Raw genomic sequence first — 15751 nt, 5'->3', positions numbered from 1 at the left:
TAGTTCCCCAGTACAGCCTGTCTTGTCTCTCTCTATAATGCTCTGTTTGGTGCCCAGCAAAGTGTTTCATCGCAAAAAGTATCAAGGTGTGTCTTTGGCTTTCCCCCTGGAGCAATAATGATGTTGTCAAGCATTTCAAGACCTGCCCAAAGGTTTTGGGTGGAGGAACACACTTGGTTAAGCAGCATCTTCAGTGCTCTGATCTGAGGAAGTCAGAGACTCCTCCAAAGCCTGGGTGAAAGAACATCTACGCAGTGTCTTTTTACAGGCACTGTCACAAGGGGTGGGGGGGGAAGGGCACAGCCACCTGGAGTGTTATCGTCCCTTTCTTGGACCTAAGAGACAACAGATGCAATGGATTGGCTAACTTACAGAGCAGCTGCTGTGCTCTTCATTTTAACGGTAAGAATGGATTTTAAGAGAATTGTTTTCAAACCCAGTGTTACTTTTCAAGTTCTTGTGCTGGCGATGCTGGTAATTCTCTGTGCTTTGGTTATTCCTGCATTGTAAATCGGAAGTGAAGACTGGTGAAGGGGAGAGGAAGACTTCTGTTACAATTCTGTATTAACTTGCTCGGGAGTAAATCCCATAGAAATTGACCGAGCTTACTTCTGAGCAAACGATCATGGGATTGCCCAGGAACAAAACCACCCATCTACTCTAAATATAATTAAATCCATTTATTTCGATGTTTAATATCCAAAACAGAGAGCCAGATGCTGCTGGGAGAGGGCTCATTGCACATTGTAATCAATGGATGTGTTAGTCAAGGGTCTAGTTCAAGTATGACTTAGTTGAAAGCCACTCTATATAACGAGCAATCCCTTGTTATCTGTTTTTGCTTTTTAGCAAAAAAGTGGAAACATTTGAACAAACTCTTTCAATCTTTATGTAGGCATATATTGTTTTTCCTGTACTGCATGAAGATTGTATAGTTTGCTGTTTATTATTAGGATTTGATGCTCAAATCCCTCGGAGTTAGATTTCTCCAGTCTGTCACTGAAAACCTGCTTCTAGATACATGCGCAAACAGGAAAATTCGTCAGCATGGTACTTCTTTATGTAAAAGCTTTGGGCTGCGTTTGTTTTTCTTATACACGGGAAAGTGCTATCTGTGGAAGAAACGACATTTAGGCATGTTGAAGCAATCAAATGTTGAGAGATTGTAGAGACAGAACTTGGTGGCCTTGGAGGCCTTGCTGCAAGGTCCATATTGCCATGTAACTCCATTTATCGTAATTTGTATTGCTTTTTCTTGCACTTAGAATGGTTGCAAGCAGGGGGGGGGGGTTCAGCTGGAACTTGCTGGAACTCAGTTCCGGCACCTCTCAGGGAATGGGCACCATTGCCATTCCAAGTGAATGATGGAGGTGTTCATGAAGAGTTGTGGCACAAAAATGACACTAGTTTCAAGTGACCGTATAATCTTAAGAATGCTACAGTATTCTTTGCAGTCTGTTCTTAAATAGGATTTCTTCAGACCAAATGTAAACTTGCACATTCCCCCCACCACCACCTTTCCTACTGGTAATGTATCAAATTTTTCTAAGATGATGTGGCAGAGCGAAACTCTGCAGTTCATTGCTCAAAGGAAAGAAACAATGCTCAATTAACAATTTCACACTTGATAAATTAGAACTAATCAATGAAGTCAGCTGCCAAGTGAATAACTTAAGGGTTGGCAAAAAGCAAAGCAATGAATCGGTTCCTACATGTTTGGTTCAACATTCAGGTCTCTTCAAAGCCTGGAATGTTGCTTGCTCTTAAAAATTAGACTGGGCCATTGATACATCTTTTTCATTATTATCTGTAGACCAAGACCCAATAATTAAATTGTATGCATTTCTTAAGGCTGGGGTTTAAGTACAGAGATGTATATGTTAGGTGTGCCCTCTGACATTTATTTGGGAAGAGTGTCTCTTTTAGCATATGAAACAGGTCTGTTTTTAGCCGTCTTTTGACAAAGCTGAGAAAATGTCTATAAACACAGGTGTCATCTGTAGAGGCCTTCATCCAAATAACTGTGCAACTACTCCAATGAACCCAATGGGGTGTGGGTCTTTTAAAGTGAATGGGGTTTTCCTTTGAAGTTTGTAACTTTGCATTGCCTGGGTGTGGAGGGGAGAAAGGCCAGTAATCTTACTGGCATTTCCCAAGCTCTTCGGCATATCCAAATCTTTGTTTGAGAGCATGATCACTGAGGGGACTTCACAGGCAGAAGTAAGAGAAACCTCTTCATAATGTGGAGTTTCCCAAACCACAGAATCTCTCTCTCTCTCTCTCTCTCTCTCTCTCTCACACTCACACACACACACACACACACACACACACACAATGTCTATTATGATATGCATGTGCACCAGTGCTAATATTCTAGATAACAGAAGAACAGAAAAAAATCAAAAGTTTAAACTAGCAATTTTATTTTGAAGCAAACGTTCTGGTCTGGGAGGGAGTCAGTATATATTTCCCTATCTGATCTGAATTTTCAACACCTGGATCCAAAGAGTACTCACTGCAAAATACTGATTTTTCTGTTTGGGCTGTGTTCATAGTACTTGTACAGGCTTGTTTCATGGAGGCAGTGCATTTTTCCTTTACCACCTGCCTGATGAAAACTAGTTTATGCCATCTCCACTTGGCCAATTCTCTTGTTCATTGTTTCACCCAGACACCTTCGTTTTCCCTTCCAATTATTAAAATAAAAAGGTAGATTACTTGTATGTATTTTTAATGAAGTGCCACAGCAAACTGAGAGGACTAAGTAATCTTATCCAGGATGAGGCATTGCACACATTTTTGTGATGACAATCCAGTACAGTGGTACCTCGGGTTACATACGCTTCAGGTTACATATGCTTCAGGTTACAGACTCCACTAACCCAGAAATAGTGCTTCAGGTTAAGAACTTTGCTTCAGGATGAGAAATGAAATCGTGCTCCGGCGGCACGGCAGCAGCAGGAGGCCCCATTAGCGAAAGTGGTGCTTCAGGTTAAGAACAGTTTCAGGTTAAGTATGGACCTCCGGAACGAATTAAGTACTTAACCTGAGGTACCACTGTATTAAGACTTCAGCATGTTTAAGCCTTTTGAAAGATAGTCTGGATGTTGACCTGAATGGCTACAGTCTAGTGCATGCTCAGAGCTCAGTTAAAAGATCACTTGGCACATGGGTGGTGTGTCATGCACCAAAAAAATGGGTTATTTAATGATGCCACCACAAACCTTCCTATTGTGAGCTGAACTTCTGGAATGTGATCAGAGGCCAATTTGTTTAAGGAATCAATTATCCTTAGGGGCCCTGCATATTCCCTATACTGCAGCCCAAGAAAAGTACAATTTATCTATTAAGCAATAATATGGATTCTTCCCATTCACTCTGAATAAAAGTCATCCTAGGTTTCCAAAGCTGACTATTTGCTACATCCATTAGCTCAAAGGGATGGTGCTGGCTTTCTACATAATTAGAAACAAGTGTCACATATATGGACTTGTTACCTAAACTTGGAAGAAAAACAAATTTGAAAATTGTTGGCAAATTTATTTCTGGAATTCAGGATTTGGCCCATAATTCTGCAGGTATCCTTGAAATACAATTACCTTTCTTAATTAAAAAACAAAACAAAGAAGCTATTAACATTCATGAATGCAATGACTTAACTTGGATTTAAACATCAACTTTTTTAAAAAGAAACAATACTTGAAGACAGATACCAGGTACCTAGATATTTAGGCCTGAATCATGAATGCAATTACATGGATACACATCCTGTTTGAGTTTTTGATTTCTGTGGGATTTCTAACCATATAATGGTGTTTAGGCTTGGAGACGCCATCTGCCAGGATTTCGACTGCAAAGTTACAGAACTTTGGAAATAAATGTAATAAAAGGAAAGATCTAATCTTCTTCAGTGGGAGTTTTGGCGCAGGAATAAAATGCATAGTCCAAAATGCTGACACAACTGCACACTACAATGGCACAAAGATGACTAATAGTATAATGCGCTTGAATACTCAGCCCTGTTCACAGCAATACCCTGCCTGACTTCAAAGAGACAGGCTCAACTCCTAAAAAGAACAGCACTGGGAAAGAGAACAGATCAGGAATTAAGGGCATGTTCAGTCACTTGGATTCAAGTAGGTGGAGCAGGGAGTATGCCATAATTGCATATAATATTGCCTTGGCACTGATAGTAGTTAATTAATTCATGTTTGTAAATGGCTTTGAAGTAGAAGTTGTGGAGCAGCATATTAAAGTAATGGAACGCTGAAGCTGATCTCTTTTGCAGTCTTGCAAATCTGAAATAACTACTCAGACTTTGGGAATCTGGGTTCAAACATTTAAAACATTCATTTTCTTTTCAATTCAGCAACACATGGACTAATACATGTTTACTTGGAAGTAAGTCATTCTGAGTCCAACTGGGGTTACTCCCAATTAAGCATGTTTAGGATTTCTGCTTCAAGCATCGGAAGATCAATAACTTCAGAAATCCTGTCTGAACAGTGGAATAAATCACTGTACTAGAGAGAGTTGAACAACACCCACAAAGGAATGCACATGCTGATTTAACTTCCATCCACTGAAATGTATGGGAAACTTTTAGAGGCAGGCAGGAATCTGCATGCATCTTGGAAACTCTTGACTGTATTAATGAGTGCTGGTTTCTGGAGTGTCCACTTGCCTTTATCAAAATTCACATGAGCATCTTGAATTTACCACTGTCCTTGTTGGCATGAGAAATTTTGCATCAAAGCAAATGCAGCAAAAGACTTATTTCTTGGCCTGGTGCACATAATTTAATATGCCACAATAAATCACCCCCACATTGAGTAAAAATATCAAATATTAAGTTCAGATCAAGGAACATTTCTCCCACACCATGCTGCTGTATATTGCAACCAACTATGCCCTTGATTGATGGCTCACTAATGACCTTTGGTGCATTGGTGAATGTTGTGCTAGGACTGGGGAGACCTGGACTCAAATTCTCAAAGAGCCATGAAGCTTACTGGGTGATTTGGGGCCAGCCAGTATATATCTTACCTTAACCTACCTTGCAGGGTTGTTGTGAGTATAAAATGGAGGGAGAACCATGTTGACTGTCTTCAGCTCCTTGGGGGAAGGTGGGATATACACATAAAAATTAAATATTAGTAATTACATACATACATACATACAATCATTCATCCCTCAATGATGAGAGACCTACAATGGTCCTAAGTAAAAAGAGAAGATAGTTCCACTACATGTTCATGAGACGTTTTTGGGGTTTTTTTTTTAATATATACATTCTTCTCCTTTTCAGAAGCAGAACCTACAGGAAACAATCTACTTCCCTTTTTGTAAAAGAAGAAATAAACACATATATGTTTCCCCAAATTAGTTCTTAGCTAAGATAGCAAAATAATGCATACTCATGAGTTGCAGTTAGTGTGTCTCTGTTGAAAATGGGCAAAAATACCATTAGCAAGATCTCCTATGCAAACCCCACCAAAATCCATGAAAACATTATGATGCTTTCATATGAAGCTCCCATGCCTCTCAAAGGAATTTGTGCAGGAAAAGTTCTTGGTGGATTGTTCTCTTCATTATTTGAGTTATCCCAGTCCAGTGGCTTTTTACTATAAACTTGCAGTGATGTAACTGTAATTCATAGATTTAAGAATGAACTGTAATTCATAGATTTATATTATAGACAGTCTTAACACTATGTGCTAGTTCCATTGAGCTTTCTACCAGAATATTTCCATTAGAAAGTAACACTCAACAGGACTAGTAAGAATGTTTCATTCCAAGAGACACATACAGTATGGATGGGGTAAATCATGTGAGTCTCTAACAGCAGTTGTAGCAATTCTAACGATGACTTCAGATAACTCCTACACTTGTACAGGAAAACCAATGAATGTCTAACAGGGGGCATATCTGTGGAATGGATGATTTGGAATGCACTTTGATGTGCATCAGATCTGTGAAGTCCATGATTATTTGGCATTCATTTGCACTGCACTTAAGGCCTTTTCACTATTTCAGTCCACAGTAGCCAAAGGGAAAAGTCAACCCTACTTGACATCCTTTTGTCTGCTTGCCACCACCACACTCTGAATTTAACTCTGAACATATTGCAGAAAATTACTACATATGTAGGCTTTTAAGAACCAGGTGTAGCCTTAGGGAAGTGGGAAGTAGTACTGGTACAAGATCTTCCAGCATTGTGTTGCTCCCAATACCATTTCTTACTTCCCTAAGGCTGTACATGGTTCTCAAAACACCTACATATGTGGCATTTTCCCCTCTAATATTTATTTTTATAGATGATTTTAAGTGGTATAAAAATGTTGTTAAATAAACAGATAATAAAGTATATCATAAGTTTGTCATGGCAACAGAGCTAAGAAAGATCACCATCCATTTTGGAAATAAGAAGTGCTAAATAAGTTAGCAGCCATAGCAAGCATTTGTGTTGCCTGGACCACAGAAGAAGAAAAGTGGAGGTGCAAACTAGAATTTTCTCATGGGATGGTGAGGCAAAACCACATGCTGAATTTTAATAGGTTAATGCTTACTAAATGCAGACCAGGCCCATCTTTATAGGTGGAGTAGATCTGCCTTTGTTCTTTGTGGTAATAAACTGTGTCTGAGTGTCAGTAGTCATCTTTTGTGCTCTGTTCATTCAAATATTTGGAGAAAGTAGTTAGTGCAGACTCAAAAGGGGCTGCCCCTTAGCCTGCCTATGAAGTAGTCATTGATAACATCTGTTGGAATACAGCACTCCTGGACTGTCTACTCCTTTGGCGATCACTCGTAGCCGAGTAAGATTGTCTTCCATAAGCACAGTTTTAACGGTGAGTCCGTAAGTGACTGTGGAGGCCAATTCTGGATCCACACGTCCTTCCACAGTGGGGACATTGGTTTCCAGGTGGGAGTTGATCACAGTGTGGATTTGCCAAGCGTGCCTTCCTCATAGCACGTTTCCCCCTTGCGTCCTGAGTTTGAGGACTCTGCAGCCTTCATCCGCCTTCACAGCCATTGTAACATACTGCTTGTTATCGTCTGCCTGTTCTGCCATTGAGGACTTCTTTGATCATTCTTTGTCTAGCTCCTTCCCTTTGACCTTACCGCCTTCGGTGACCCTGCTGGGAGTGTGAGATTCCCAACAGCTTCACTCACAAGGGTCATAGGAACATTCAAGCCCACTCACCATGACAAGGTGATGATCCAGCGAGTGGGTCCTGGACTGTACCACTTCAGAGCTATTTGAATAATTATTCTCCTTGGGTTGCTTGTGGGTTTCCTGCCCCTTAGAGTTCCCCTCCCCAGAAGTTTTCTGTAGTTCTGCAAATCTTGGGTTTCTCGTAAGCCTGTTGCTAATTACCTCTTGTGGGGTGGTGAGTCTGTTTTGCCGACATAAGCAATGGCACCTGAACATCAGAAATAGAATGAACCTGCAACAGCAACATTTTGCAGTGCTGTATATTTTGGTGTTCATGATTACATCCAGTCACCCATGCTCTTCTCTGTGATACTGCATTCCATTTCCACCCCACCCACCCCAACAGTCAGGATTCTGTGGCCAGGCCATAATTGAATATGCTCAGTCTTATTGGGTAGTTTGTTTTGGGGAATTCCCTTGGACTTTCCCTCCTGAAGATTGCTCTTTATAATTCTGCATACAAAACCCGCCTCTTGTAAGTGGATATTGACACTTTGGCTACAGAAGGACTGATGCTTATATCTCTAATTTGGAAAGAGAGCCTTAATTCCTCCCCTCAATCTCTTTCAACTCAGACTTGCTAACATATCAGAAATAATAATAATAATAATAATAATAATAATAATAATAATAATATATTTATACCACGCCCATCTGGCTGGGTTTCCCCAGCCACTCTGTGAAGCTTCCAACAAAATTTTAAAAATACAATACAACATCAGACATTAAAAACTTCCCTAAACAGGGCTGCCTTCAGATGTCTTCTAAAAGTCAGATAGTTGTTTATTATTAGTTAAATTGTATGCCCCTACACCCACACCTCAGCCCACATATTATAAATCAGCCTTCTCCAAGTGATGCTCTCTAGCTGTTTTGGACTACCACTCCCATCAACCTCAGCCAGGCTCATAGGAACCAACTCCAAGGGGGTGAGGTCCCTTCGCCCCCCAATAAAATATATGAGCCCCCCCCAAGTTGATGGCCATTACCATTCAAATGATGTGTGTGCTGAGCCTTGTGATTGATTATGTGGGGCAGGGTTTACCTGGACCCCCCAAAATTTTATTCAAGTTGGCACCCCAGCCAGAGTGATGGAAGCTGAATGCACCATGTTGAGGATGATTGTTGGATAATTACCATCCATACAGATGCTCAGATGACTGTGTTTCTCATAAAGCTAACCTGTCTTTTATGTAACCTGTAAAACAGAGTTTTATTTGACTTTCATTCATATATATTTTAAAAGACGTCTACTGTTGCTAGTTTGCTGTGAAATTTACATTGGGTTCCCCCCATCATCATCTACATTTGTCCTTTTGCTTTTGCTCCTCCTTTTAACCTGCCAAAAGCAGTCTAAGTAAATTGATGATGATGGGAACTTTGGGGCAAATCTGCCTGCCCACGTGCACTCAAATAGAGGAATTCAACATGGTGCTATGTTTATCATTCTGTCAAGGCAAACATATCGCTTTGCCAAACAGAACAATCCTCTCCTAAACGTGCTGTTCTGGGGTTTTGCCTGACACCACCAAGTCAATTTTGGAGGTGCAGGAAACAAACAGGGAGATGAGGGGAGAAGCCCCTTATGCAAGTGGAAAGCCAAGACTCAGTGAATCTTGCCCAAAAGAATTTGATCTAAATTTAATTGAAGTTAATAGAAAAGGCAGGAATCCAAAGTATTCTATATACACAACCAGATGCTTCTTCCTGAACATCTGTTCATGCTTTGTTGGAGAGTGCTCCCAAAAGTCTTCCACATTTGAGATGTGACTTGTCAGTCAGGAAGAAGGTAGAACCTCTAAAGGGGGGGGGGGCTTTTCATCCCAAAAGCCACATCCCCTTGTGGAAAACCTTGTGGAGGGCACATGCAAGATCCAAAGTGTTGGGGGTAGAGGGGAACAGTGATGGTGATTCTTACCTTTGCATCATAGGCTACACTCCAGCCACACCTAAGTCAGGGGTTTCTATAAGCAAATAACTCCATTCAGGCAAGGAAGTGGCATTTTCACAGTACAAGGGCCTGTTCCAGCCAGGTTAAAACATTCAAGGAGGGTGTGGAACAGCACTAGTGAGGGGTGTGGCCTGCGGAGGGGTTGTGGTCTAGGGAGAGTCCTCAGGGTCAGAAAGAAGGACCTCCTGAGCTTGAAGTTCTCAACCATTTCTCTAAAGTTTTGTTGTGAGCAATGCCAGCATGTTGTCCTTCGGCTTTGGGGCAAAGTTATAACTGAAGGTCAGTGAGAGAATGAGCTGAGCAGTTGTCTGAAGAAGGGTGATAAAAAGGCTGTGTGTTTCTACTAGTTCACTCAGCAAGCATTCTCTCCAATACAATCTGATATCCCAAGAACAATCGCTTCCGTTTAAAGAGGAGGAAGCTGCTGTCTGAACAAGTGTGAAGAACACACAAGGGTTGCTAACCTTTTTGGACCTGTGGCCACATTTGCAAGCTGGGGAAACTGTTGTTGGCCACTGAAACCTCACTGCAACAAAGCACTCCCCACAACCTATTCTAATCATTACAGAGTGTCATCAATATGCAGATGACACCCCAACTCTATCTCTCTGTTCCAACTGAGTCAGGAGAGGCAGCTGAGGTGTTAAACCAGTGCTTGGAGGCAGTGATGGGTTAGCTGTGGGCCAATAAACTGCAGCTGAATCCTGAAAAGAGAGAAGTGTTATGTGTCCCAAGTCTCTGGAAGGAGCAGATCCATATTCTGGGAGCGCTCCTTGATTCAACACTATCATTGGAGTCTCAGGCGGCCTCTGTGGGTGAAGGGTGACTTATCAATTGGAATTGTTGTTGTTGAGTATGGGACCCTGTGGGTGCCCAGGATGGTGTATGCAAAAAAATTCACTAATGAAATTCTTGGAGTTGACTTACTTTTATTTTTTTTAGTAGATTAAGACATGGCTGACTGAAATTTCTATGGTCACATGAGCATGATCTCATTTTCATCTAATGTTTGCTTTCTGTAAAAATCTCTGGTGTGAATATAAAGATATCTGTTTGCACAGTGCAGGGCTTTTAAATATGCAGCCAACATGAGGACAGGCCCATAAAAAAATCTGCTTGTAATCTGATGCATATATTACAATATAGATTTAGGGAGTTTTTCACTGACTTGCATTTCACATTCATGAATAAAATGAGAAATTGTTCTTGTTTTGGCTGTTCATTATACAGATGCTTGCAAATTCATATTTACATATTGCATTCCCTAGTAGTGAGAGGTGCATGAAATGCTTTGGTTTAATTGAAGAGGTGGCAGTAATGTGAAGGAAAATATACAGGAGAGGGAATGGACCTGTGCAAGGACACTGTGGAATCAAATTCTTACTTTTAAACTGTATAAAAGGTAAAGGTACCCCTGCCCGTACAGGCCAGTCGTGTCCGACTCTAGGGTTGTGCACCCATCTCACTTAAGAGGCCGGGGGCCAGCACTGTCCGGAGACACTTCCGGGTCATGTGGCCAGCGTGATGAAGCTGCTCTGGCAAGCCAGCACCAGCGCAGCACACGGAAACGCCGTTTACCTTCCCGCTATAAAGCGGTACCTATTTATCTACTTGCACTTAGGGGTGCTTTCGAACTGCTAGGTGGGCAGGAGCTGGGACCGAAAGACGGGAGCTCACCCCGCCGCGGGGATTCGAACCGCCGACCAAATGTATAATCTGTATACATTTTAGCAATATGAAGGCTGATGATGCAGACTTTGAAAGACATAGATGGGTTTCTGTGAGCTCTATAAGCGGGGGGAAATTAAGGTGAACATTGCTCTGACTGTTCTTTCTTGTTCCACTTCTAGGTATCCTTGGAGTTCAGCACTGCTGCTTTTCATGTTCAGGTAATTTAATCACCACAGTGTTATTAGCAGCACAACCATATGCTTGTCTAGTTAGACAATGAGACTTAGGCTCAATGAGACTTACTCCCAGGTATCAGGGAGTAGGGACTATTTAGTACAGTGGGACTTCTGAGGGTTTTGTTTGTTTTTGTTTGTTTTTCAAAGCATAGGATCACTATGTAAAGCAGCTATTTGCTGGTGCGTCCCACAAATCTATTACATATGAACCAAAGACTTGCAGACGAAACACCCTATTTTGAACCGTTACATGAAATTCAGCCCTCCTCCAGCTCTTCTTACCCACCATACACATCCTTTCCTGGACATGGGCCTTATTTTCACATGTTCCTCCTGTCTCCTTCAGAACCCTAACCCTGAGTCACCCACTTTTCCATCAAACCACATTCAATATTCAGAATAACTGGTCCTCATGGTGTTCAGTTAGTCCTTTTAATGCACATGTGCTGTTTATTCAAGGTGAAAGAATGGGATGAAAAAGGCATGGAGAGATGGAAAAGCCACCACAGGCAGAAACGAGAATGGATTAAATTTGCTGCAGCCTGTAGAGAAGGGGAAGATAATTCAAAGAGGAATCCAATTGCAAGGGTAAGTTCCAAGCAAATCAGAAGAGTTCAAGACTTGTAAATTACTAAGGCAAACTTGTAGATTACCAGGCAAACAAGGCAGAGATCCTCCCATGTACTGACTAAGTAGCAAAGTCCACTGGGCTTAAATAAATGACTCCGCAGTTTCAGTGTGCGAAACTTACAGCAAAGATCTGATAAAGGTTGATAATGAGAAAAAAGGTAAAGTACCAACAACTGTTTTTTTACAGTCTAGGAGCTTTTTTTGGAAAGTGTGGTGTCTAATTCACACACGCTCTCTTTAAAATCAAGGTTAGTTGTGTGACTAGGACTAAGGGTGCATGGGCATAGCCAGGATTTTTGTTAGGGGGCAGGCTTTTGTTCAGACTTATATTGTTTTTTATTGATTGGGGGGACAGCTGCCCCCCATCCCCCTTTGCTAGGGTGGGAGTCAATTAAGTGTTACTCAGTGTAGGCCTACTTTAATCCATTCATTTCAGTCGATCTATTCTGAGTAAAATTTAGTTGACTTGCTACCGTAATGGTTTGTAACAAGACACAGTGCTGGAATCTGTTTCCTTCCTCAAGGTTGAGTCCGGGGGGGGGCAGAATAATGCTAACTAAAAGTGTCTCTCAACAACTCTGCCCTCCCCCTAAAAAAAAGCTCAAGAACTCCAACCTCTCCTTTAAAAAGCTCAGCAACTCTCCCCCACTCCAATGACAATGGGTAGATCACTGCCAGTTGTTTTATACTGGGAGTAGATCGCAGTCTCTAGGGAGTTGGCCAGGCCTGCAATAAATGATACACTGGCTAACAACCTGAAGTTGCAGCTGCTGGCAGGAGAAGACCCTCCACAGAGTTCCACTCCTGCAGTGCAAGGAGCAGAGGAAACTCTTGTCTGTTCCCCCATTCTCCTACAACTCATTGTACCCCTTCAATTTGCCCTGGAGGCTTGGGGGATATAATCAAAGTTAGTGCTACCTCCCCATCCTCTTCTCTCATGCACTTATATCCTGGTTTCACATTTTGATGATTAAGCCAGGATGAAACCACAGTTTGCATTTTGGAGATAGCGGGAAACCATGGTTTAAAGAAACAACAATCAAAATGTCATAGCTGGCGTGTGAGGAGAAAGTGGGATTGGAAGGATGGGGATGACACTGCAGGAATGACACTTGCTCCTGGATTAATAAACCATGGTTTATTAAGCCAAGGTCTGCATCTAAACCAGCACCAAAGTATGCCAGCTGCATGAAACAAGTAGCAAAAACTTACTCCCCCCTTTTTTTTGTTTTGTTACTACACTACTGATATGAGTAGGCCATCTCACAAGAATGTTCCTTGAATGTAGAGCCATTTGTACACATTTAAATAAATACATAAGTAAATCTAGGGTTGAGAAAAACATAGCTAATTTTTGTTTTTTGTTTTCTTTTGCAGATCCGATCAGATTGTGAAGAAACTCAGTCACTTATATACAGAATCTCTGGAGTAGGAATTGATCAGCATCCTGTTGGAGTGTTTATCATTAATCAAAAGACTGGAGAAATTAATATAACAAAAATAGTAGACCGAGAGGAGACACCAATGTTTGTTGTAAGTACTATGTGTTTGCAAAACTATAATGTTTTTTCCCTCTACTACTTAGAACTAGAATATCTGTCCGAGGCAGTATGCTTCTGAATGCTAGTTCCTGGAAACCACAAGATGGGGAGAGTGCTCTTGAACCCTGTCCTACATGCAGGCTTCCCGCGAGCATCTGGCTGCCCATTGTGAGAACAGGCTTCTGGACTAGATGAGTCACTTGGCTAATCCAGCTGGGTTGTTCTTACATCCCTTAACATCGCAGGTGCATCTGGTGGGAACTACAGGGCCTTTTAAGGAGCAACACATACCGTATTTTTCCGTGTATAAGACGCCCCCATGTATAAGGTGACCTCTATTTTTTAAACCCAAAATTAAGAAAATGCACTATGCACTATCCGTATATAAGATGACCCCTTATTTTAAACTTCAAAAATTTAGGAAAAAATATAGTCTTATACATGGAAAAATATGGTAATTTCTGGGACTCCTTTGTTGTAGACTAACGGTGATGATTTTATAACATAAGTGACTATTGGACAATTATTATGGAGGTTTTTTATTATTCATTCTGCTGTTATCACTCATTTTATTTTTAGTGCTGATTTTGTTGGTTATGCTTGCTTTGTTGTTTCTCACTGGTATTCACCTTGAAAGGCAGACTGTATTTTATAATACATTGTTGTTAACATTATTATTATTATTATTATTATTATTATTATTAATCCTGCAGTATTTTTAAATTAGATTAATTTTTTTACCTAACAAATGAATGGTTTTGCGTATTTTGAATACTACATACTCCTTCTGAGTTAATCTTTGATTTTTTTATTATTATTTCTTAATGCAGATTAAGTGCTTTGCTATAAATGTTGCGACTGGACAATCAGTGGAAACACCACTTGACCTTCGAGTCCGGATTCTGGATGTAAATGACAATTCACCCATATTTACACAAAGTGTGTTTTCAGGGTCAATTTCAGAGGGCAGCATGGACAGTAAGTACATTACAAACACATTGTAGCCATTTCTGCCACTGGATAAAATAAGTGTGCATCTATGTTTCTCGTCATGTTCCATTTCAATCTGGGATTCCTCACCCATCCTCATTCAGTTGCCCTTTCCCCAATTCTATGCACTTCTACTCAGAATTAAGCCTCATTGTGTTCAATGGGGGCTGCTCTTGGGTGGGTTTAGGATTGCAGGCCAAAACCCTGTGTCTGTAGAGTAGGGATCTGGGAAACTGTAGTCCCTCCAGGTGATTGCTGGACTACAACTCCCATCATTCCTCAGAATTGGCCATTCTAGCTGATGGGAGCTGGAGACATGGGGGGGGGGGCAGAAGTTCCCTGTCCCTGCTTTAGAGAAATAACCAAAATGATGCCTTTTAAAGGCACATCAGAGTTTGCTACATTTGTAGTGCAGCACATTAGCAGAGACTGGGGAACTTCATTGAAACACACCTAACATTTTGAAAAATACCTTCTGTCCTGCTCTTAGTAAGCAGAGAGATATTGGAGAATTCACAGATTATGGCATCCTTACAGTTTTAATAAACTGAAGTGCAGCTCTTAAGGTTTTTGTTTGAGTGGTCTTCTCCTTCTTTCCAGACACATTGGTGATGAAAATAACTGCTACAGATGCAGATGAGCCAAATAACCTGAATTCCAAAATTGCCTTCAAGATCGTGAGTCAAAATCCTGGAGGTCCATCAAAGTTTATTTTGAACAAACAGACTGGAGAACTTCACATTGCAAATATCCTTGACAGAGAGGTAAAAATACATGCATATGAGTCCACTGCTTTTCCTGAGAAATACCGCAGTTTGTATGCTAGGGGAAAGAGCTATTCAGGACTTAAGAAAGCTTTCTGAAAAATCAGCACAAAATAACTTGCTATATATTCAAGAAAAGAAAATCAGCCAGGGGGAAAAATCAGAAAGATAAGGTGGGTTGAAGGGACAGTTATGCAGAAAGCTGTAACCTTGTGCATGCTTACCTGGGAGTAAATGCCATTGAACTCTGCATCAAAATTGAATGAGATTGCAAAAAATGATGTCAATGAAACAATGACGAACAAGACACTTAAAATGCTTCATAATTTTTCCCATTACATCACATCATAGGATCCCTCCAGACAACCAGTTTATTGAGAATTCGTCCTGATTTTCTTGCACAAACCTTACACAGAGGTTCACTTATATCATCTCTTCTTTATTCAGCCATTATTCTTATTTGTTTGCAGGGCTGTTAAATGAAAATTCATCCTTACACTTTTTAATTCACTTCCCCCTTCACTTTCAAGCACAATAAGTTAGATTCTTTTTTAAAAGGGGGGGAGAGATTTGTTTACTAGCCCTTCAGTCCGCTTTAATTGTGCTAACCTAGAGTTCAAGTACACACCCAAATCCCTCCCACAAAATATGGTCCATGTAAAACATTTTCCACGATGAGATTAAAAAGCAGTACAATGTAGAAGTATGCTTTATCACTAATGTGAATGTTTAAACGTTTGTCTTCCTTCCTT

General features: G+C 40.9%; 1 protein-coding gene across 1 annotated transcript in view; it reads left to right on the top strand.

Annotated features, from left to right (window-relative positions):
* The first annotated feature begins 207 nt into the window (after window positions 1-207).
* LOC308481827 (uncharacterized protein) overlaps window positions 208-15751 on the top strand; it is a 73422-nt gene continuing 57878 nt past the window's right edge. Inside the window, exons 1-6 of the mRNA XM_081014532.1 lie at window positions 208-402; window positions 11018-11056; window positions 11534-11662; window positions 13082-13237; window positions 14076-14223; window positions 14836-14999. Of these exons, the coding sequence (XP_080870658.1) occupies window positions 355-402; window positions 11018-11056; window positions 11534-11662; window positions 13082-13237; window positions 14076-14223; window positions 14836-14999 (684 nt within the window). The 5' untranslated portion in view covers window positions 208-354. The remainder of the gene's footprint in view (window positions 403-11017; window positions 11057-11533; window positions 11663-13081; window positions 13238-14075; window positions 14224-14835; window positions 15000-15751) is intronic.

Source organism: Podarcis pityusensis (assembly GCF_964106645.2).
Source record: "Podarcis pityusensis genome assembly, chromosome: 7".
NCBI classification, from domain to species: Eukaryota; Metazoa; Chordata; class Lepidosauria; order Squamata; family Lacertidae; genus Podarcis; species Podarcis pityusensis.
This window is presented reverse-complemented; position numbering and strand designations above follow the sequence as displayed.